Source organism: Lepeophtheirus salmonis, chromosome 6 (assembly GCF_016086655.4).
Source record: "Lepeophtheirus salmonis chromosome 6, UVic_Lsal_1.4, whole genome shotgun sequence".
Taxonomy (NCBI): domain Eukaryota; kingdom Metazoa; phylum Arthropoda; class Copepoda; order Siphonostomatoida; family Caligidae; genus Lepeophtheirus; species Lepeophtheirus salmonis.
The window spans coordinates 29,182,342-29,207,202 of NC_052136.2; the positions used below are offsets into that span (position 1 = coordinate 29,182,342).

Consider the following 24,861-nt stretch of genomic DNA (forward strand, 5'->3'; position numbering starts at 1 on the left):
ATCAGGCCTTCTACCGCTACCTGGAAGCCATAATTGCCGTTAAGATTGGCTATATTAATGATTAAGAGAACTCAGACACACATTTATTCATAGTAATAATTTTGTTGAAATTATATTCTTAATTAACAAATTCTATCTTGTTGAAGTTTAAGATTCAAACTGTTCAGATTTTAATGAACCATTCGTTATTAGTTGTATTACTAGGGTTGTAAATCCTTACTCTTTTTTTAGGGTGCAACTTTTGTTGTTGTTGGCAACCTAAAGAGTTTTTATTTTTTTATTTTCTAAAGCAATTATAATTATTATTTAATTCTTGAAGAGAAGACATCTTAGTATAAAGCGTAACCCCGAGTGTCTGGCTCATTAATGACGCAGAATAACGATGTAATTGTTAGAGAGTTATGAGAGTAAGTCCTTGTTGAACTCAGAATAGAGGATCAAAAACGGAGTAATTACTCCCTATGTTCTTCATTAATACGGAGTGGAACTTGTGTTTATTTTCTTCATGTCATAGCTGCTTACGTCACACCAGCTAAGCTTTTCTCCTCAAAAACATTTTGCAAGTTGTCAGAGTTAGGATGTTCATTTCCTCTTTTTTTACATACTGAAAATACTTTACGATTTACATACCTATATATCACATAGTTTATTGCCACTTTTATATTTAATAAATAAAAACAAAAAACGCTAGGCCCACTCAGCCCCTGCTGTCGTAGTTAATGGAACACCTGATTTATACATTACTTTATCCAATGAGTATTCTTTTCTTTTTCTCTGAGGTAGAAGGACAAAAATATTTCTTTGAACTGAAAAATTGGCTAAATTCCAAGGTTTTGAACAACATACCAAAATAAGTAGACTAGTTTTTAAATCTATTTGTAGATTATACAAACTAAGTTTTAGATTTTCTACAAATGGCTCAACTGTCCACATCCAGCTTCAAAAACTTTAAAAATATCATGTTAGTTAGTAAGAAATAAATTATTACTAATTAATATTATTTGATGAATAATTAACATTTCTAGATATAAAGTTCTATATGAGAGAAATTCCCTCTCACGACCTATTTGCTTTGTCTAGTTATGGAGCCAAGTACAATTATATGTAGTTAAATCAAGTACAAATACTTCATTGAAATTTTAAGCACAGGTTTGCAGTTTATTTTTTTTAAGGTATTTGAGTCATTTATAAGCACCTATAATGTATTTCAATGCAAGTACTGAGAAGATTATATTTTACCTATTGTTTGATCTCAATCCCATTTTATTAGTTAAGTCTTCTTTTATAATAGTTGAAAACTTTGAATTTTAAACTTCAACAAGATATAATTTAATAATTAACAATAGAATTTGAGCAATATTAATACTATAAGTATGTATGTGTCTGATCTCGCTTAATCATTAATGTAGCCGTCTTTAGTAGCAATGATGGCTACCAGGCGGCGGCTGAAGGCTTGGAACCTGTAGCGGATTTAGTCCTCTATTATGGTTTCCCTGTGTTGGCTTGCATTAGCATTGAGGGCCTTGGTATTTGGACACTGTTGGCATCAGGTCTGTAGGAGGGCCAAAAGTATCAAAGTAGAGTACAAACGAACTCTAAAGACTCATTCAAAAGAGTCTTATAACGAAGGATATGGGGTTATTTCATTGTTGATTTCAAATATGGCCTCTCCATCCTCATAAGGCCCTTTCACCCAACTTTTTTAATGACTTTCTGGACAGTCTGGTGTGAAATCCCGAGATCTGTTGCATGGGCCCTCTTAGACATGAGGGGATTGGGCTTGGCTGTTTTTTAAACACATCCAGGTATATTCTGGCCTTTTTGAAAAATGACTTCTTCTTCTACAGTGTTCCAAACTTGCTGACAGTGGTCTGGGATACGCCAAACTGCTTGGAGTCCCTGAATGGAAATTTGTCGATCATATTCAAGTATCATTTTCTCGACTTGTACGTTAGCTAGAGAGCTCAGGTTTATTTTGTTTTGTAACTAATTTTTTATACTTTAATATATCGAAATATGAATTTATTTCAAAGACTTATCCTTCTTTAATGATTGAATTAGTAGGTGCTCATATTTTAATGAACCACACGGTACTATCTAGTAATGATACCCATTCATGCTACACCAACTTTAAAAGATAAAATATTTTGTTAATTGTCACGAATTGCAAGGATTAAGTGTTCTTTAATTTATAATTGATTCATTTCGGGGCGAATGTCTTTTATTCGTATTTTTGTACAAAGCTATTAATAGTTTGTTTGTTTTTTTGAAATTATATTGTTAGTCGTTAAATTTGATCTTGTTGAAGTTTAATATTCAAAGTGTTCAGATTTTAATGGACCACTCGGTATTTCAGTATGAATAATCATTAAATACAACTATTATTTTTTTTCTCGACAAAGTGGTCATTTGGCAAAATGTCTGCATACGCTTTCGGTATAAATAAGAATGTCAGGATAAAACCACAAGTTAAAGGAAATATCTGTTGTATAACTTTGTCCTATATAGACTTGTTGACCCATTTTGATATTTAAACAATTATAAGAAAACAGTTATAAGAGCATGATGTATTTTCACGATTTGCCGAATACTACAATATTGTATATTTTTATATTAAAAAGGTATTAATAAGTTAAAATTAAGGAATAACAATTCCCCTTGGATAATTTTGAGAGCAAGATCCCTTATAGATCTAAATATGTTACAAAATTAGCTGAAATTGCACCACAAACGCTAAGAAATGATGCTGCAACAACGACGACTGTTGTTGTCTTCCAAATATTGATAATGTAGCCCATAGAAAAGGAGAGTACAAATTGGGCCAGGAAAACCATGGAGCTCACAATTCCAACATCTGTTCCGATCCCCCTTACGGCCTTAGTTCCCTTGTCCTTGCCCATATCGGCAGCTTCATACTAAAAATAAGAAAATATTTTACAATTATACAATACAACTATTTGATTTATTGTGATTGTATAGAAAATGCCTTGTAAGTATAAAAAAATAATGACTAAAAATTGACCCTTTACTTGAAATTTTAATAAATACTTTATTTTTGATCACAATGACGAAAATAATTGTCTATCATCCTTGTTACTTCATAAAAGCACCTTACAAATATTCATTCTTTTAAAAGTTATTTAAGATTTAATGCTTGAAAAATATATAGATTTCAAGATAAAATGATATTATATGGAATGTTGCACCTCTGTGGGCCACAAAACCATAAATTTGGTCTTAAAAAATGGTCTTTCTCATGTTAATCAGTAAAAAATCAATCACCATCTTAATCCAAGACAAAAACTTATTGACTTGTATTATCATAAAAGCAGTGATGTAAATCGTGTGTATCTTTAGCTGGCCTTTTTTAGAATTGGTCAATCTGAAGAAAGATTTTTGTTCCCCTTCGTAGTTGTCATTATGATTTAATTCTTCCTTTCCTTAATTAGATTCAAAATTATATTCCAAGCCGAATTGAACATTCGTGTGTGCTCATAAAAGACAGAGAGTAAACTTTGAGGATTTATTGCAAAGTTATAATTATAAGTCCTTGTTGGACTCAGAGTAAAATTGGGGATCGACACCTGAGTAATTCTTGCCTATGTCCTTCTTTATTTCTTCTCCTTCTCATCCCTTGTGACAACTCGATGTAGCTTAACACCTCCATAACATTCTTTATATTGTCAGGGTTACCATGTTGATTATCGGTTTCTTTTTTTTTATATGCCCATGATACACACGATTTTAATCACAACATATAGAGTGACCAGAAGTTTCGCCCTAATATATATATATTATAGCATAAATGTATCTTTGCACTTATGCTTTCGGCCTTAAAATGGGTCTTCCTTCACTTGAAGTTCTTTGTCATTTTTTTTTTTTTTAAATATGCAATAACATACAATGAGGGCATTTCAAAATAATTTGGATGTACAACATTCATATTAAATTAATGTTGTTTCCTATTATGATAAATTCGACCGTTTTTTTACCGGTGTAATACTTTAGCTGAGATAAAAGAGGAAGACCAAACACAAACAAATAAATTTGGATAAAAACATTCATTGCTGCTACTTCAACTTTTAGGAAACTGGCTACTTCGACTCTGGATAAAAACTCCATAAACCTGTCAACCAGTAATAAAAAGTAGGTTCGAATTCATTATGAAAAGGTGGAACATTCACGTTTGATATTTTCTATTTTAAAGAATATATTAAAATTAAATTAAATCCGCTCATTTTAGGTTAATGAATGCAAAAATGCATTACAAATGACTTCAAGTGGAGGGAAACCCATTTTGAAACTTGAATTACATTTGAGAAGATATATTTTTGGCATAATATGTATATGAGTGTGAAAGTTCCCAGGGCGAAACATCCTAGAACTATCATACTGCAGCCATAAAAAAAAGTAGTGCACGGAACCTCCAATAATTTACTACAATGTTTACCGTATTGGTTTCGTGATAATGAGCGACCAATAAATAGGGAATTGTAAACAAGGTAGAGTACATCACTCCAGCGGACCATGAAAATATAAGAACTCCCCATTTTGAACGACTCAGAGCCATAAATACCATTCCTAGGGAATAAACCAACTGTCCACCAATATAGACAGGTTTTGCTCGAAAAGTTTTAATCAATTTTTCAATCATAAATGAATAGCATGAACAGGACAAAGAATACATGGACATTCCCCAACAACCGAACCGAACTCCATCATCATACAATTGCCTTTTTTCCGAACCAGGGAAAGCCTAGGGATAGAAAGAGAGAGAATAAAGCAAATAAACAAGTAAATCAACTGAGGTATCCGCAGAGGGTGGCTGGAGGGGCTGTAGCCCCTCCCCCGAATTAAGGAACATTTATTTTTACAAAAAAATTTAATATTAAATACAATTTTTTTGTGAATAGCACTAAATTTTTGAATTCTTTTTAAATATTTAAGATTTGAAATTGAATTTCTGATTTTTTTTGTGAATAGTAACGATTTTTGATTTTTTTTTGTGAATAGCTATGGATTTTTTAAAGATTTTCTACAAAAATTCAATTTTCCGAGAATAACTATAGATTTTTGATTTTTTTTTTCTAAAAAAGTTAATTTTCTGTGAAAAGCTATTTATTTTTGAAATTTTTGTAAATGGCTATGAATTTTGAAACTTTTTTCGAAAAATGTAATTTTCTCTGAGTAGCTATACATTTTTGAGATATTTTTCTAAAAAATTTAACTTTTTGAAAATCAATTTGGATTTTTTAAATTTTTGATTTTTTTTTCAGAAGAAATCCAAAAACCAAGCCTCCCCCAATATAATCTAATGAACACCCCTGATCAAGAGCTTTACCGAAGGATCTCCTCCGAAAACAGCCTCTCCAACAAAATCCGTAAAATACAAGGAGTAACAAACCAGTGACATCCAACAAAAAAGGTTGGTAATACATAGAATTCGTAAACTATTTGGCATATAAATGATGGACCATAGATATGCGGTGAGAGTTGCGAAAGCTGCCTTTGAGTCTTCCGGAGTATCCACTGGAACAGGGCTCTAACAAAAAAGAATGAAATTAGCTAAAATTGGCAATATTGATATAAATAAGTGGCTGGTCATTTTACTACGAACATTCTGCCTTTGGTAATTTTGCTCCTCGGAGATTTTGTCGCTGGATTTATGTTTTGATATAATAGGTTCAAACTTTGCTTTTAGTCTTTACTGTTGTATCTTCATTAGTGTATGTTGAATCGGTCTAAAAATACTAATAAGGCTAAAAGTACTGTCCTTATTAATTTTGTCTGTCCTAAGACCGGTCCTTATCTATCTTCTATCGTAGCTACATCAGATGAAAGGACGTAGTTACTAACTATGCCATTTTAGCGATTGAATTTTGATCATAATCTCTTTCAAAAAGACGAAATACCTTAAGTTAAAAGCAGGAGGAGTGTGGTTGTAACTCAGTTATTCAGCGTTGATCCTATCTAGTGGTACACCATTTATTTTTTTCTATTTTTTAAGAGTAAAATTTAAACGAGAAGCTTTGTGAGAACATTTATGTAACAAAATCATCTGAAAATAGTACTCAGGACAATTTTAATTCAATATGTAAGACCTCAGCTCTAATAATTTCCATAATACGAGCCCTAAACTCCTTGCAGACCATGACTATGTAGTCAGACTCGAGCTTGGTCCACCCTTTCTTGATGGAAGCCTCTAGAGTGCACACTCCTGTGTAAAGTAGCATGCACCCTCTCTCCAGACGCGTCTAGACTGAGTAGTCCAAGGGGTTTGCTTCTGGAGAGAAGGGCGGCCACATGCAGATATCCCAATATTCTGGACAGTTATCTCTCAAGAAGGTCTTAGCGGTGTGTTGACACGAAGCTCATTTTTGAGTAAAAACAAAGTTGTCCCCGAACTTTTATCTGGCACAAGTTAGCATTTTCTTATCCAGTAGTTCTGTGTTAAGCACCTGCATTTAACCACTCCTCCCTCTCAACAAAAATGGCAGGGCCGACTTCACCTATGCAGGTCACTTAATTTTTTGTTCTGAAGACATGTCTAACTGAAGCGGAGACATTGTCGGGATGTTCAGTAGCGACCGGCCTGCTTATTCACAGTGACACCAACAGCGAAAATGCTTACATCAGAAAACAGAAAAAGTTTGCCGTATTTTTGTTGGTCTTGACAAAAATTTAGAATCTTCTTTCCTTTTTCCATCCGTCTTAGCTTGCTCCAGATTTTGTTCCAATGTGATTCCAGAATGAAAATAATAAAATGTATACCACTAGATAAGGTTAATCCTGTACTAGGATTAATTCGTTTCTTTACTTTTATTTTCTTCAATTGAAGCTAGGAGTGAAGAAAATAATAAAATAAAGAGGACTGTTGGACTAAAGGACCGACTAATCGATCCTTAGGACTAGTAAAGGGTGAAAAATACCTGATCGATTAGATAAAAGACTGAAAGGGGAAAAATGTATAAAAAATTGACTAAGAATGCAGTTCTAGGACTGATCCAACGCTACAGCTATAGATAAGAAGAAAAAGAAAAAAATGGTGACGTAACAAAAAAGAAGAAATAGTTATTAGGACGAATGAGTAAGGAGTCACAGATCCCAGATCATAAAGCTATTTATAAAAGACTCATTGACTATCGGGATCTTACTCATAGTAATTATATCAGTGGATGTTTGGAGAAATGTGAGAAACCATCCATGGATGGAAAGAAAATAATGTTTCTTCAGTAATGACTAAAAGTAAAGTTCGAATCTACAACATAAAAACGCGTCGAATATGTCATGGGGCAAAATCTCAAAGAGTTGAAATTTTTTTGTGAAAATGTATGCGGAAAAATTACTGGGGTTATGTTCGTTAGGGCGGTTTGTTTTTCAACTTTTTTGAATTTCGATTATGGCTAGTGCAGAAAAGTTGTGATACTGTATGAAAATAACATATAGAAAATGCTTAAACTGTTTTTTTAAATTCTCCTATGAAACAAAATAAGAGAAAAAGTTAGGAAAATTTGATTATCCGTGTAAAGCGCGCATCATTTTTAGTTTACATTTTCAGACAGGAAGGATATACAAATTTTCTTGTTATTCTCTCTTTTTGCTCCATAAAGTAGCTTTAGAAAAAAAACCTGAAATAATATCTTTTATAGGTTAGAATAATGTCTAGCATAATTAAAACTGCAATATAATGATTTATGGTCTATTTTAATCATTATTGATTATATCAAAACTTTTTTGAGGCAGCCGTATTCGAAATTCGAAAAAAGTTGTTTAAAAAAACACCCTGTTTAATATTCTTTGTAAAATTAGATACAATTATTTTCCACGTACCGTTTGACTAAACGATGTCTCTGCAACTTGTAAAAACTTTCCATCTTCACTCTGACTGGGACCCGATGTAAGGTTTACACGATCAGTAACGTCATTTTCTTCTTTCTCTTCTCCATGTGTCTTTAATTATAGATAGTAAAGGAGACTGAATTGAAAAAATATGTATAACTTACGGATGGGGCAAAGGGATTCCCAGGTCCAAGTTTTTTTTCCTCAGTAGGAATGGAACCATAATCTACCGTAGTGTTATCAAACTTTTCACTCTTCATGGCAACCCATTCTTCATCTTTGTCGTCCTCTGATCGCATTTGGTCGTATTGTCGAGATGAATTATCTCCTCGCCGTGACATCTAAAAAGATACAAAGGACTCTGAAGTTTTTTTTCTTTTGCGTGTAACTCCAAAATATGTGGTGTGTTCAAAAAAAAAAAAAAATCTTGAATAAAAATCAAGGAAAGAAGAATATCCCAATATATAAATTTTTTTTCTTTATATACACATACCCGTCAATGCTTAATTTTTGGAATTTTGTAAAAAAATAATTAAAAATCCATAGCCTTTCAAAAAAAATCAATTTTTTTGGAATCTTTTTTTAAAAATCCATAGTTATTTACAAAAAATTAAATTTTTTAGTAAAAATTCTTTTTTTTTTTTTTAAATCCATTAATCTTTACAAAAATAATTTTTTTGGAAAAAAATTGAAAAGTTGAATTTAATATGTTGAATTTAAAAAAAAAAAAATGCAATATTTTTTTTTTCTCTGCTTCATAATTTGTCCCAAAGACGTAAAAATTCTATTAAAAGGCAAATATTCCTTAATTTTGGCCCTCCATCCCACCCCCGACGGACGCCTATGTCATATTTGAGTCAATTAAACGCTTTGTATTTATATTTGTAGAATGATTTAGGATACACAAAAATTGTAGCTGTAGTTTAAAGACTTTGTTTAATATAAGATATATATTGATCCCGATATGACCTTTTTCAACCTTAAAATAAGTTAATTTATCCTTATTTTACTATGACGATCCATTGTTGCTACTTGAAGTGGATTTGCAACGACTCGGGTCAATAAGAATACTTTTTATAGAAAATGACAATAATTCGTGGAAGAATACAAATGTAATCCGCACTTAATTTTGAGATAAATCATTCTAGATTGCTTTTGTATTGAAAAACCACATATGTATAGATTTAGGTAGAATATTTTGTTAGTTTTAACAACACCTCAAATTCAATAAATATAATTTGGGCCATGCACTAGCATGTTAGCAAATGGTACGAGAAGATGATTGAGATATCAACGCTCCTCAACCGCGAAATTGTCCTCATGCATGGATACATTGTAAATCGTGTTCCTCGAAGCCCCAGTCTGCTCTCCGATGGCCTTCTGGGACAATCTCGAGTGGAGGGGCGCTGTTATCCCAATCCTCTTCTCATACTGTGTACTCATGGTGGAGACTAAGATTATGTTTTTCTTAGCAATCGACAGCAAATCATGTGTACTAAAATATTTCTCATTTGGTTGTCAGCTGTTGTTTCTTTTTCTTTTCCTCTAATTAGTGCTCCTAACATTGATTGGTTGTATACGAATTAGTTCTTATTAAGCTTTGAACAATTATCAACTATTTTTGAATAATAATTTTATAGTTACAAGACATGGTAACTACCAACTGATTTGGGGGCTTTTTTTTTTGTTTCTTATAGGCCAATAGGTTGCGAGATAAAATAAAGGCAACGACTTTTCCCATGTTATTATTATAAGAATTCTAATAATAACTAATAACTCGTGCCCTTTCTTTTCAGCAACGTTAATTTCAGGGAATGTCATCTTATCAACATTCATTTATACAATTATTTATTTGAGCTAGCTTTTTTCGCCGTTGTTCATCTCAGCGACATTTTCATAAAGTAAGCAATACAAGATAAAAGGCATTATTTTTAAACCTGATCACTCTCCAAATCTGTTTTTAAAATCAAATGGAATAAGAACAACTGAGGCTCTTATTTGATTTCGTCTCAAGTCTGTATGCTTCTGTGAGGGAAGAATATACAAAGTTTATTGAGTGAGATGGCATTAAAACCCTTAATCGATAGATACGTGCAGAGTAGGATCTTTAAAAAAGGATGCACATTCTCCCATCATTTTCGTTGCCCAATGTTATGATAGTAAATCTTTGATTCATGAACCATTTTTGACTTAGCTGAAGCCTTATGTATTTAGTTCTTTTTATGAGAACAGATATTTTTAGATGCTCTTTTTTTACTCTGTTAGCTTCATTGAATAAAGAAATATTCAGTATTCTTAAAGGAAATAATTATATATTTATAGATAGTCTCTCTAATTTAAGAAAAAACTGTTGGTTTACTTTATGAAAATGTAGTTGAAATGAACCACGCTGAAAAAAATCTCGCCCAAATAAATACTTGCTCAAATGAACATTGCTAAGAAAATGACAATTGCTGAAATAAATATTGATCAAAAGTATGCACGGCCAAATAATTATTTTCTAATAGTCACAACATTGGGTTAGGCATCGTTTTGGACTCAGTAATTTCTAAAAAAATTAATTTTAATCCGTAAACTATTTTATTTTTGGACAAACTTCGGGTGAAATGCTCAATAAATTTAAGACAAGTATCCCTCTAATTTTGGATCTGGATCCAAAAGTTCAGATACCCTAAATTTACTTGAATATTAATGTCTAAAGATCTGATCCGACCCGGATACGTCCTATCTTTATATACATCACCTGGTCTTAATTATGAAAGGTATTACTTTTTCTTTAAGAAAACTAAATACGCAACAAACATTTCCTGCGGTTTTGGTCAACACTTACTTTAAGCTTTGTTGATAAGAGAACGTTGAGTGGTATTTCTTGGAAACTTGTCAGAGTAAAGAAAACGCAAATGATGAACAAAACGAGTACAAAGGTAAAGACGAGTCTCACGTGACCACCAAAGAGGGCTCCTAAAATAATCCAAAGATATACAAAAAAAATATTAGAGTTGCAACATCAAAAAAAGCCACTCTCCTAAAATTTACATCACAATTGAATAAAATGATACCTACAAATCATTGTTTAGTCAAAATCAATAATTTTTGTCAATTTTTCTTTTAGATATTGGATAAAAAAATTTTTTGAGGGGTAAAAGTAGATATTTTGAGAAGCATCATTTTTTTATTTGCTATAAATTATATCCTTCAAGTTCTTGATTTTTTTTATGCGTCAATTAATATAATTGTATCAAAATTCCCAACTCACTCAGTGAGGAGAAATTTGAGATGTTGTAACGCTCAGTGCAAAACTGCACCGTTGCATCAATGATAAAATTATCCTCCCAATTTTTATTCTTCATTATTATCTACGAGAGTAGGTTTACCCGGCGTTGCCCGGGACAATAAAAAATTACAATTAATTAAGAATTCTTCTGCATAATATAAAACAAAAAAATAAAATTTCAGGAATTATTCTCGCTGGATGTTTGGTATGTACTATCTTTGTATCCTTTTTTTAATAAGGAGATAAAGTAGCTTTGCCCGGGGTTGTCCGGGACATTAAGAAATTAGAACTAATTCTAAACTCTTCTGGTTTTTTTTTTTTTTAACGGATATTATAAGGTTTAGGAAAGAAAAAAATAATCAAATTAAATCATTGTTGGCTCATCTTTTATATTATTGTCAAAAATCCTTTGTCTTATTCTCTCTACTTTCCTTTTCTTCTCTAAGTCTTATAATTTCCTTTAAAAAATATGTACAAAGATACCTCTTTTAGTTTTTAGAAAAAATGTAATTTTAAGGCCGCCATTGCCTTGAAGGCAAAAATCTGTTACCAAAACTATCTCTTGAGCCTTAAAAACCTACATAAAAAAATTCAGGAACATCCATTGATTGGTTTGGGCATAACTCCCGGACAAATACGTACACGGATAATATATTTAATATAATATATGGATATTAACTAAATAAAGTGTGTCTTTATGTATGAATGTACAAGGTGAGGACTCAAAAATTAGAAAATTTTAAAAGCCGTTTGCCCTTCAAATACTTTTATTTTGTGCCATTTTTGTAGCAAACTTTTGAGGCAAAAGTTAGTAATTCAACAATTTCCTACACATTTTATTCAATATATTGCCCTCCATTCTGAATGATGGCTTCAATACGGGGACAAAAAGAAGCTGAGCTGGGCTTGAGGTAGTCTGAGGACAACTTGTTCCACTCCTCCATGATCATGGTCCTCAGGGGATCGACATTCTGGAGAGAAGTGTTGTTCATCTTGTCCTCCAAGATGCACCAAACAGCAAAGTCCAGGGGATACACGTCAGCTTAGGAAGAAGGCCAAAAGTCTAAAGGCCAGAATGCAGCCATGTTCTCCCTCAGAAATGAAGCACCTTCTTGGACGCTTGTGCCCGAGTGCCGTCTTGGGTAAACACATAGTTGGCAAGAAATGGAACCTGAGGGCCTTGTAGTAGACGTCCGAGTTGACTTTCTCGTTAGCCTTGAAGAAGTAGAGAAGCAATTTGCTACCGTCAGACGCTACGATGCCGACGTCCATGACCTGAACTGGATATTTGGTCCTGAAGGTTCCCTCGACCTGAGCTCTTGATTCAACCAAGAAGCGATCATGTTCTCCTGTTCAGATCATTTTCCACTGTGAAGACCTTCCTGTCAAAGATCGAAATGCTCGGACATTTTTGATCGGATAAAAACAAAACAAACATCAAATTGTAGTTTTTTGTCAGTTCATTCGAATGGCACCATGAACAAAATTGTCAGGCTTTTAGAACTGAGGCCAGACGGCCTCGAAGAGGATTCTAATTTTTGAGTCCTCTCCCTCTATAAAAAACAGTCAGGAGATGTCTGTATTTAGTGCCCTTTCGAATATCATAAAGATTTTTTGATTTAAGAAATAACAATGTAGTCGTACTAATGAGCTATTGCAGGCGTTTACAGGGTGCACTGTATATAGTAATCACTGATGTATATCATATACATATTTTTGATCCAAGAAATAACATCCTCAATCAACTCAATGGCCAAAGATTTAGGAGCTACAGCGATGAAGATATGTCGTCACTTTATGAAGTTAGGATTGAGGGTTTGGTTTTGTGATTTTTTTTGAAAAAGTATCCAAAATTCAAATAAAAAAAATTCATAGCTACTTGCTTAAAAATCAATCAAATCAAATTTTTTTGAAAAAAATTTCAAAAAATTAAATTCATAGCTACTTGCTTAAAAATCAATCAAATCAAATTAAATTTTTTTGAAAAAAAAATTCAAATTTAATTTTTTTTTGCTCTGCTGCATAATTTCCCGGAATGACGAGGGGCATTCCTATTAAAAATCCCAAGTTCATGATTATTATTTTCCTTTGGGGCGGGATCCACATCCCTTCCAGCCCACTTCCTGCGGACGCTCTGAAGATTTCCATTGATAAGAAGATCTTCACAATCTATTGAAATTATTATTTTTGGGAGACATTTAGAGAAAGCTACTATAATTTCATTGATTCAAAAGCTTCCATAGTTCAGGAATGGGCTTTTGTAGATTTCTCCAAAATTATTGGAGCATGCCAAAGTTTCCTATCTCATCGTGAGGGCTTAGTGGTTGCGGATGGTGGACAGTTTGAATTTTGAATCGTTAATATTTCAGTTTTTTATAACTTTATTAAAAACTTGTGATATCGTTCCCAGTTTTCACGTAATTACGCTGAGAAAGGGTTTAGAACAGACTAGACTTTTTTTGCTGTTAAACCCTGTTTAGTACTGATGAGTGATCAGGGATATAAGCCATATTATATCTAAATCTACTATAATATATATTGAAGTTTAATCATTTATAATTATTAAAAAACTAGTTACTTATGTATCAAACATTATTATCGAGTCTAACTTTTAAATTATTTTCTCAAATTTGATATTTTTTATAGTTGCAACATTTGACGAGTATCATTCAAAGAATATTATTTCTAAAAATATATAAAAAAACAGCTGACGTATCTTGGTATATTGTTTTAAATTTTGTAGAGTCTAAATTCAACCAGCTATGAGAGAATTGAGGGAAAAATAAAAAGTGTTTCAACTGGCCCCGGTCTCAATTAATTTGAATATAGAACCTTTTCATTGACGTCATATTTGAAGGAGACGCCTTCTTGGGGGCTCATAGTTGATACTTTTAATGTATAAAATGAGCAAATGTCCAACAAACCTTTATAATTTTTGAAGTCATTTGATGACGATTCGTAAGGACTTAAATGCTACTTGATGGCAATAATCAACACGGATATTATATTTAAATCAAAGTAATATGGATATACTAAAAATCAATGTGAATTGGTTAGATTTGTACTATTTTTTTTGGATGTATTAAAGACGATAAAAATATGATAATTAGATACAAAATATCTTATTTTGTCCAAGGTAATAGTTAATTTATTGTTTTTATATATTTTTAGGACCTTATATAATAAAAAAAACTAGGAATACATTTTTGATAGAGAGTAAGATTTAAGTCTTTTTATTAGTTGTTTTCATTTTAATATCCAATAGTTCACAATTTTGCTTAATATAAATGAAAAAAAGGTTGTTTATTCTTTCGATAAATCTTGGTTGTTGAGGCTCACAAAATGGATGACAATTAACAATGGTGACGTCAAGTGAAAGTGCTTTATAGAGCGTTTTTACGTGACGTGACAATTTTGAAGTTGTTCATTTTTGGGGCCTAAACAACCAAGTTTTATTATAATGAAGACCCTTTTTCAATAATATTAAGGGAAATAGAGGGCCATTGGATGTTCAAATGGAGCAACTTTCTATTAAAATGCTATAGCTCAATTACCTTGTTTTATTGGATATCTAACCCTTTAATGTATCAAAAATATGTTATTGCATTGTTAACTAATCTTATTTCCATATTGTAGGTAGATACAAATTAAGTACTATAATGGAAAGAATAAGATATTTCTTTACAACTATCCTACTTTTCTAATCCCTTTTTGACCACCAAAAAATAAAAATTGTACATATTTAGACAAAATGAAGGGATTTTAAGCACATATTAGTTTGATTTAATTCAAATATTGGTGTTTATCATTGACAATAAGGAGAATTAATTACTAGTTTTAAGTTTTTATTTATTCATAAAGCTATTTGATGGAGTTTTATCAAGATTTATTGGAAATTTGTCCATTTTTTATAGAAAAAGAATCAACTTCAATTATAATGCAATTTATGATTATTTGATGTTCAAGAATAGCTACTAGTGCGCCCTTTATCCTGTCAACCCCTGACAGAATCTCAAATTGTAAGCACATTGATTGAAATTACTCTGACGATAATTTTCTTTTGATATAAACTTTACATTGATAATAAATTTTTAACATTGCATAACCTTTTCAGTCATCATTATCCTATAAAATTCTATTTAGTTTTCCCACAATACTATCGCCGAGCTTCCGCAGAAAAGTCATGCCGTACGTTAAAGGTTCCCTATATAGGAAAGTCCACAGGGGATGGGATTGAGGGGTTGTAGCCCCCCAAATTTAGGATTTCTTTTTTGTCATTTGGTCAAACTATGTAACAGAGCAAATAATTAAAGAATAAAAATAAATTTTGCAATTTTTATTTTATTTGAATAACTGGGTTTTTAATTTTTTTTTCCAAAAAAGTTAATTTTCTGTGATAAACTATATTTATTTTTGAAAAAAAGTCATAATTATTAGTTTATAACTCTGAGTTTTGAAATTATTTTTTTCAAAAAAATTTAATATCTAAATTTGTTATAGAATTTTTTTTCCCCAAAAATTTAATTGTTGATTTTTTTTAGAATTTAAAAATTAATTTTTTTTTGCGAACAAGTTATATTTTCTCTGATTACCTCTAGATTTTTGAACTTTTTTTTCAAGAAAATTAATATTTGAAATGTTTGTTTTTTTAAATTTTTTTCCAAAAAATATAATTTTGGGTGAATGACAATCGATTTTTGGATTTTTTTAAAATTCAAAAAACTAGGCCCTTCCCAATATAATCCTGTGGACGCCCCTGCTATGGGAACTGTTTAACGTCCCGCAATAATTAGGATTTAAATATATTAAATCCAAGCTGAAAGCAAGGTTTATTCCACGTAGTCATTTGAATTTTTCTTCTTCTTAAGGTCGGTTCATTAACAGGCCCCAAGAAGTTTGTGCCTCTCTTCTTTTTGTTGTGCACGGGGTTTCCCTGACAGATTGATGTCTGTATTTACAGCAACCTTTCATTTTTTATGTATTAAAATGAATAGAAAAAATGAAGAATACTTCGTATCACGAAATGAAGAGACGCCTCCTACTCCTTTTGAGAGTTGAAAGACTTTTTTTGCCATTCTTGGTATTGTTTCGGCGAGATGTGAAGAGTAATTCGAACTTATTTCTAATAAAAAAATCCTTTTATTCTATTGTTACATTGAAATAACAACTTGGAATCACGAATTCAAATAATATAAACATTGAGGCATTTTATTCTACTTGGAAGACTGGAGAATCCTCTTATCAAGGATGTTACCTCAGAAAAATCCTCCCTTCTTGAAGGAGTTGGGATTTGTCCCTAAAAAGTGTAGGTTTATAATATCCAAGAATTGTGTTTGCTTTAGAATTACTAATCTGTTTTTGTCTTTCCTATTCTTAGATTGTTTTGGCCTGTAGGAAATGAAAATAAAAAACGATATGAGGCCCTTGCCTGGCAGTCCAATGATTGAGAGCAGCTCAAAACCTTGAGGAAAATGAAAAACTGACACAGGCAACGTCAATATGACAACATATATTAAAACATTCCCTGCCTACAATTTATTCGCATCTTTCAAATAAAAAAAACAAACAAAAAATTATAAAAATAATTTCTTGCACACTGGATTTAAATTTTCATAATTAAAGTTTTTGTTGTATATTTCAAAAGTCAGTCAGGGAAAAACTGTACACAATGAAAATAAGATAAGCACAAAATTAATTGCGACCATCACACGTTGATAGCTTCATTGTATCACGCAATCTTTCTTCCAAAAAGAAACAGAAAAAAGGTCAGATATTATCTGGTAGTTAGCAAAATAAATCAATCATACCAACTGTTATTTTTTATTTATTACATAGTACATAGTGTTGTATTCGATACTTTTTTATAATATTGATAAGTAATATTCAAGGTGGTGCCTTTTATCGGTCTAGCGGTTGAGGGGGTTACAACTCTTGAACCGCTAGAACTGGAACGGACAAAGTCAAACTGAGACCGGAAACGAGACCAGAACCTAGACTGCAATATATTTCTTATGGGTCTCGGTTCTTGTGCTTCTGTTCCTATATAGAATATACCAAGAAAATACAATATGTATCATAAAAAATAAATTTAATTTAATCAATAAGTCAATTTTTTACAATTATTTTTTTTACATCCCCAGGCTGATACATTTCTATCTGAGTTCCAAATTGATAAGGGCTTAATATGAATCTGGTTAAGTGATTTTAGGGACGAAATCAGATGTTGTAAATAAAAGAGAGAAGGGGTGAGGTAGATTAAGGATTCATGTCCGCTACTAAGCTTGTCATATAGCGGTATGTGTGTATCAGAGCCAAAATTTATTCATAGAAACAATAAAATGACCAATATATAAACGGCAAAGGATAAACAAGAAATTTTACTTTTTAAGTATAAAAAGGCTTATTACTTTGTTTATTTATCAAAAGAATAAATTATGAAGTAGCCATGACGCATCAAGCATAAGGAGACAATACACAGCTGATTTCAAAATACACAGACTATTTTTGTGTTGGTGAGGTAACGCCGTGATCAGTAAACCGAGCTTGATTGTTTACAATTTCAGATCCTGTGAGCAGTGTTAGGTCGGTCCATTATCAGTCTGAGTCAATCACGTGATCGGTTAAAAAAAAGAAGGAATAATAAAAATCTAGTCACGTGACTCGGTCTTGCATCGGTCTACGGACTGAAGAAAAGAAAATTTAAATTAAATTTTTCAAAGAAGGTTTTAGCCTGTAGAGACATAAGAAAATGTCCTATCTGGAAATAAATACGAAATGAATGATCATAATTAGTATTTATTATTTAAAAAAAGGTTATGTGACGTCACATATTTTCTTTTTATAATTTGTATCGGTCCAGAGCAGAGTCCATCTACTCATTCATTTTTAGAGCGATGGATAGTTGGTCCGGTTCATTTACTCCAGACCAACCCAACACTACCAGTGAGGTTCTGATAGGATAGAAAGCGCTCTAGTGGCTAGTCTTGTACATCAAACAGTCCCCCTTGAAAACATTATTCGTTATTATTATTTAATCAGCTTTTCCCAGCTTAAAAATGTATTTCTATTCTTCTTAAATAGAATCACCAGTTTCTCTACTATGTACTTTCATAGAAAAAAAAAAACATTATTCACAAGTATTATTTACCAAGGCAGTGGTTGAAAGCCACTCAATATTTAATTTACATCCTCCATAGAGAAATAATAGTAATAACATAAAGTAGGTATTATTGAAATTATGTATAGCTTCAACAGAGTGCGTTAAGGAAAAAAGCAATTACATTGTCAATATACTCATAAGAAAAAATGTTATAGGAATTCAACTATGTCTGTACACAGAGGCATAAAGTCGATAAACCTTTTTCAAAATTTTTGTAATTACATTTGTATGGCATTCAATTATTAATATATGTGGTGGATCAACATGAAAATAATCTTGAAAAAAAAAAAATCAAAAACAGGAGGTAGTTTTTATTACTTCAACTATTATACAGTTTTAGGATATTTCGCCCGGCGCTAGGTGATTTTGCCTTAAACCATTTTGCGTGCCAGAATGCAACAAACTGAGAGACTCTTCTTTTTCTCGTAAATGATGGATAACCGAGTAAATATTGTTGATTTATTTATTAAAATTTGGTCGATTTAATTGTTATTGAACAGAACATGAAATAATGAAAATGATCATCAAGTTCTTAGGCCTGCTCCCCGCCCAAAACAAATGTAGATATAACAAAATGTAAGTAAATTGTCATCAACAACATTACTGGTTTAATGGTTTGTGTCAATTAAAATCTGAATAATTTGAATTTTAAGCTTCAATAAGATATAATTTAATTTATTAGTTAACAATAGAATTTCAACAAAATTAATACTATAAATAGATGTGTGCCTGAGCTCTCTGAATCATTAATAGTGCTGCCCTTAGCGGCAATCACATGCTCCCAAAAGGTGCAGTGGAATTGTTGTAGGGGGCCAAAAATGTCGAAAAAGTGTTCAAAAGAGTCCCCTGCATGAGAGAAGATAGAGATATTTTATTGCCGGTGTCAAAAATGGTTTTTCCATACACACAAGTCTCTTTCCACCCACTTTTTTATAGCTCTCTGGGCAGTCTAGGTTGAAACCCCAGGATCTCTTGTATGGGACCTCAGACTTGAGATTATTGGCATGGGCTGTTTATTTTAACTCCTCCGGATCCAGTTTAGCCTTCTTTACAGAGCCCTTCTTCCTCTCCAATGTTTTGGACTTGCTGACATGGTGGAAGCCTAATTGCTTGGACTCTACAAATGAAAATTCGTCGATCTCGTTCAAATATCATTTTCTCAACTTGATGAGAGATCCGATTTATATATATATATATATAACTAATTGTGTATGCTTTAATATATTGAAATATGAACTAATTTCAATCACTCAGCCTTCATTAATCATTGAATTAGTAAGCGTTCAGATCTTAATGAACCACTTGACGTATTTTTAGTAAGAAAAGTTTTTTAAATACCAATATCGTATGCATATCTAAAGAGACTCTTAGGAAAGAAGAGACAGAGAGATCAATGGAGAAAACAGTTATTACCTTGAATACCGATACCTATAAAATTGTTTACTTGCGAGATGAACGTCTTTCAAGTCACTTTATCATTAGGGATGGGATTTTTGTAGATAAATATTACAGTTTTATTCTTCTCACATTTTACAATCTGTCCCATTCATAGTCATTTTTTGATCAAGGGTGTTAAAGTAAGGGAACATATTTGAGATACTTGTTTTTTGATTCATTATTATTTTAACCAGCATGTCACCTCTGTCCTAACAGTCTATTACCTCACTAACAGGGGAGGGGGGAGGGTGAATTAATACAAATGAGCAGATTAGCTCAACTTTTCGGCTGCAAAATGATCCACTTAAAAAAAAAAGAATAACTATTTTCAGATGATTTTTTAAAATAAATGTTCTCACAAAACCACTTGTTTAAATTTTACTCTTGAAAAATTAAAAATAATAAATGTGTAACCTGAATAGGTATTGTAGACAAAATAATACTCACCCAGCCATCCCCAATTGATTGCTCCAACAGCATAGCCAAAAGAACCTCCTAGTCCTGCCATGATTGTAAAAGTGGATAATCCAACTGCATGATCCTCTAAATAAAATAAAGATAATTAAAAAAATTAAAAATGCTATTAAATAAATGAAATTAAACCTCGCACCTGGAACTGTTACGTCTAATAAATAGGCTCGAGCAGGGGATTGGCACGAGTCTGCATCAAAGTCCAGTAACACAGTTCCTAGTACTGTAAAAAAGATACCCCAGGGATGATAATGACGGACGAGTGGATCATCTTCATTAATGTTACCAACGCTACTACTATTGAATCTTGTCTGGTAAGAGAGAGAAAAGGATTATTTACCCCGGGATTTGGAGAGATAAAAAAACCTACGGTATTAGAATATAGTATGTCCTTATTGTCCATGAGTCTTCCCCCAGGGGATATAGTCTCTCCACCATCCGCGTAGTCTTGGTTACTTGTCGTGTACACGTCACCAAACTGTTTTCCGATTAACTTTCCATTGGGCACGAGTAGAAGACCTTAAAATTGAAAAGAGGAAATTTGAGGACGTGGGTCGCAAGAAATATCACGGGAACCAAAAAATGTACTATCACGGATCCAGTCATCTCAAACGTTGCCACACCCGACTTCCTTTTTGTCCGGAATGGTTTCTGAATGAAGTTTAACTTTTTTTGTCCACAATGAGAAAGCTTCACTTGGGGCTTTCTATTAATAAGTGGTAAATTTTGAGGTATATAGACCCTTTTAGCTCATTTTTTGGTTTGCATGATACCCCTGTTGTGTCTGTCCTAATGCCTTCTGGTCCAGTCCAGTCTTGGGATCGGTCCTCAGGAGTGACAATCCTTGAGACCGGTCTATACAATTGTCATTCCCTTATCAAGTATCTCTTTTTTGATAGAGTATCAACTTTATATGTATCAACTCTTTCTAAACCAATAGATGGAATCCAATCCAACACATTTTTGCAATACAAAATCTTAAATATACCAAAATTATGAATTTTGATTGATATCTATTTTTTGAAATTATAGAGAAAAGTACTTTTGTGAAATCAAAAATTGTGAAGATATTTGTGTCTGAAAAATCTTAGCTCAATTTCTCAATTGTTGATTTTCTTTCCAATTAACAATTTTAAATAACAATAAATTAATTAAATGCATGGTTGGGCATAATCAATAATTAACGTTTTGTCATCTCGTCACCAGGAGTGAGCAAAAATATAAAAGGCAGCGCATCTCAGATTTTCTAGATCCTGATGTTGTGGTGGCGGGGGTTATGGACATTGTGAAGTGCTCCAGGAGCCTGGTGCTTATTGTAGCCAAAATGAAAAAATAAAGATCTGTCCAAGATATTAGGAAGTGGAGGACACAATTTAAAGGGATCTGGAGTTCCTGTTCCCTCTTGCAGAATAGGATCAAGGACAGCCCCACCAAATTGATGAATCGCCTCGCCAACAACCCCTCCATGGCTGCTAGGACCATCAAGAGGGATGTAAAAAGTGACTTGGGATTGTTCTCATGTCAAAGAAACTCATAGAGGCTTGAGAGATAAAGAGACATAGAAATGTGGTCCAGATTTGAACCCACTGGACTTTGCTTTGTGGGCACTTTGGAGAGGGAAACCAACAAAACTCAACATCCAAATGTGGAATCAACTCCTGCAAACCCTTCTGACGAAGTGTAAAGGCTGTAATTGATACTGAAGGTGCCCAAATTGAGGGATTAAGTTTGCAAAGTTCTTGTTTACGAGTTTTGAAATATACATTTTATTTTGTTATTGGGAAATAAAAAGTTTTTTAAGTATTTCTACAGCAACCTCTCGGGTACATGCTTTACTGCCCAACCTTCTTTACAATCTGGCCATTTTCGTACAGTAATGGTTCAAAAAATCAAGTCGAAAAACTTAAAATGACGTCCGAACGTATCTATTTTACCTTTTTTAATATCGACAAGAGAAACTGGACTGGAAAGCAGTGCTAGATAAAGACCTATACAACACTAGACATAGAAACTTGAGGTGTACTCTTCCTTACCTAAAATCACACCAATAGATAATACCATAATAAATGGACGTCTTCGTCCCAGCGGAGAGTAGCAGCGATCAGATAATGATCCCATTATTGGAGTCGCAAAAAAGCCGATGAGTGGAGACAAACACCAAATAAGAGTCATATGTTTGTGTAAAACCCCTAACCACAAAATGAAAGAAACAAATGGGTTAGAAGAACCCAAAACAATAAAATAAGAACATTAAAATTAAAAAATAAAATTTTAACGTACCTATTTCAAGAAGAGTTGGAGAAACAAATGCTGTTTCGGCAGCATAAGAAAATTCGATGCCCATGATGGCTGCACTGATTCGTACAAGTTCCCATCTCGTTTTCCTCCTATAATAGTTTAAGAGTGAGTAGACATTTTTATATTAAATAAATATTTTTTAGACAGAGCGTTTGTTAGATTTTTAATTGGGAAGCTTTTGTCAAATCTTTGACAATTTTGCGAGTTTTTTTATTATAAATACTAAATTGGAAAAATGAACTTCAGAAAAATGACACAAGGGGAAAATTTGAAAAAAATAACTTTTTTTTATTTGAGTGTTGGTATATTTTTAAAATGAGAGACATAATTTTTAATTCAGGAAATTCTTAATTTTAAAGTTGTCTCTACAATTATAACTTTTGTCACGAGAAAGGGAGGTATAGTGCACCCTTTTCCCTGCTCTGCAGTCCATTATCAAGGACTCCACGAAAAATTACATAAATACTTATGAAATTATAAAATTTGCCAACCATATTAAAAACAACATGCAATGAAGGAACATTCCCATGGGGTAATCCCCCCCTCCCCTCCCCCCCATTGTGAAATTGTTATCTTTATGTTTGTCAAAATTTATGAAAAAATTTATTTTCAATTTCTCCATTCTAAAAAATTATTATTTTCCAATTTGGGACGTATAATTAAATTTTTGTCTAAAACCTTTGGTAAAAATTGGACAAAACTTTGGGGGAAACATGTTCTAGATCAATGTTTGGTGAATTGCGCGTGTGTACGAAAACGAATGTAGAGTGAATTCACTTCTTTTGTAAGGCATCAAGGGAAAGGGCTGGGCATTTTTAATTTGAATGTGAGCATGTAGCAAATATCTGGGATCACTTAAGCTATGTTTTTGATTATATTTTTAAATATGAAGGATTTTATATGGGTCCTAAATCAATTCTATTATCACAAAAGTTCAAAGCATCTTAAACAAATTAAGCACTGATAGATGTATACAAAGATTTTTATATGGATGTGGGTTTACTTCCTCATTATATGAGTACTGTGTTGGTCCTTATTTAGAACAAACGACTGCAGCCCCGTCTGCTTCAATCTCGATCCGTTCCGGCTCAGTCCTGCACAACAGTCTTACAAACTTATATAGTTCAGTCTTTGATAACGTCAGTTAACTTAATTTATTCTTCCTTAATTAGTTCTAATATTGATAGTCCAAAGGACCGACAGTCTTAAATACCAGTTCCAAGGACAGATAGAACCGGTCCTAAGACTGGACTAGGCCGAATAAATAAGGCCGGCCCAATACTGATTATATGTAATTAATGATTATTGAAATATGTTTATATAGTGAACGGACTCCATTTAGGATTAAAGCAATGGATTGAAATTCAGTAAACTACTTACTTTCTTCATTAGAATGAGTGTTTTTGAAGTTGAAATTTAAAGAAAATCAAGGTAGAACAAATGCTAGGATTTGTTTTTGTTATGTATCTTTTACTTTCAATGAATGGAACCTCTTCAAAGAAACCCACTTAATCATGTCTTGAATATATATAATACAACACAATAATATCTCAAGGAGTTTCCCCATTATTATATAAAAAAATAAGTATATAAATTTTATTCAAAATTATAAAAGTCCTTTTTATAAATGTATAACAAAGGAATTAATTACTCTTCAAAAGTACATACAAATCTGCCCTAGATCTTATTTGTAATCACGTGGCAATACGTCTTAACATGAGTCACATTACCTATGAAGATGCTCAAAGTCATTACCCCCACGATTCAACTTTGAAATGACGTTCTCACGTGTCACAGAGATGATCCCATCCACTCCTCCTTGCTCCTTCAAACTGGTCAAATTTTCTTTCGCCTTTTCCTTATAAACGTGAATCTTACCCACGAGACTCTCATACTGAGATGATTTATCACTCATGATAAGAGGTTAATCTATAACTGTCTCTTGGTGTTGATCTAGTCAAGGCTGTAAGGTTTACACGATCATATGAGCACAAATTAAAGAAGCCCCTAAAGAAATATAAATATATAGGAAAAGAAGAAGCCCTTCTTTGATATATTCCACTATGTCCTAGTCATTCCCCCTTTCCAAGGGATATGATGAAGCAAAAAAGTACTCCACGTACTTTTTTCTTTTTACCCACATCCCACACACTCTCTCTTTCCTTCCCTCTCTCATTAAAAAGCATTTTCCCGCTTAGGGAGAAACTTCATCTACAGAAAGAATACTTTATATTATATACTACGGTGGTTTGATACGGCATATGCCGTTGATCAAGCATCTTCACATAATCTTATCATGTTATGTCAGTGTGAGGAAAGACGTTAAGAGCTCGGCTCGTGAGCTATCGCATCATCCCTAATTATAACATTAGAACATTCCATC

At 32.5% G+C, this 24,861-nt stretch overlaps 1 protein-coding gene across 1 annotated transcript; it reads right to left on the reverse strand.

Moving 5' to 3' along the window:
* Positions 1-2,552: 2,552 nt before the first annotated feature.
* On the reverse strand, positions 2,553-24,582 carry lovit (loss of visual transmission). Its single transcript, XM_040715523.2, has 12 exons — positions 24,209-24,582; positions 22,461-22,567; positions 22,214-22,369; positions 20,551-20,699; positions 20,320-20,491; positions 20,157-20,252; positions 10,670-10,800; positions 8,004-8,180; positions 7,831-7,950; positions 5,342-5,542; positions 4,451-4,756; positions 2,553-2,915 (listed from the first exon to the last, which is right to left on the reverse strand). Exons 1-12 carry the CDS (start codon positions 24,391-24,393, stop codon positions 2,685-2,687), a joined length of 2,031 nt encoding a protein of 676 aa, XP_040571457.1. The 5' UTR covers positions 24,394-24,582; the 3' UTR covers positions 2,553-2,684.
* Between the last annotated feature and the right edge of the window lie 279 nt (positions 24,583-24,861).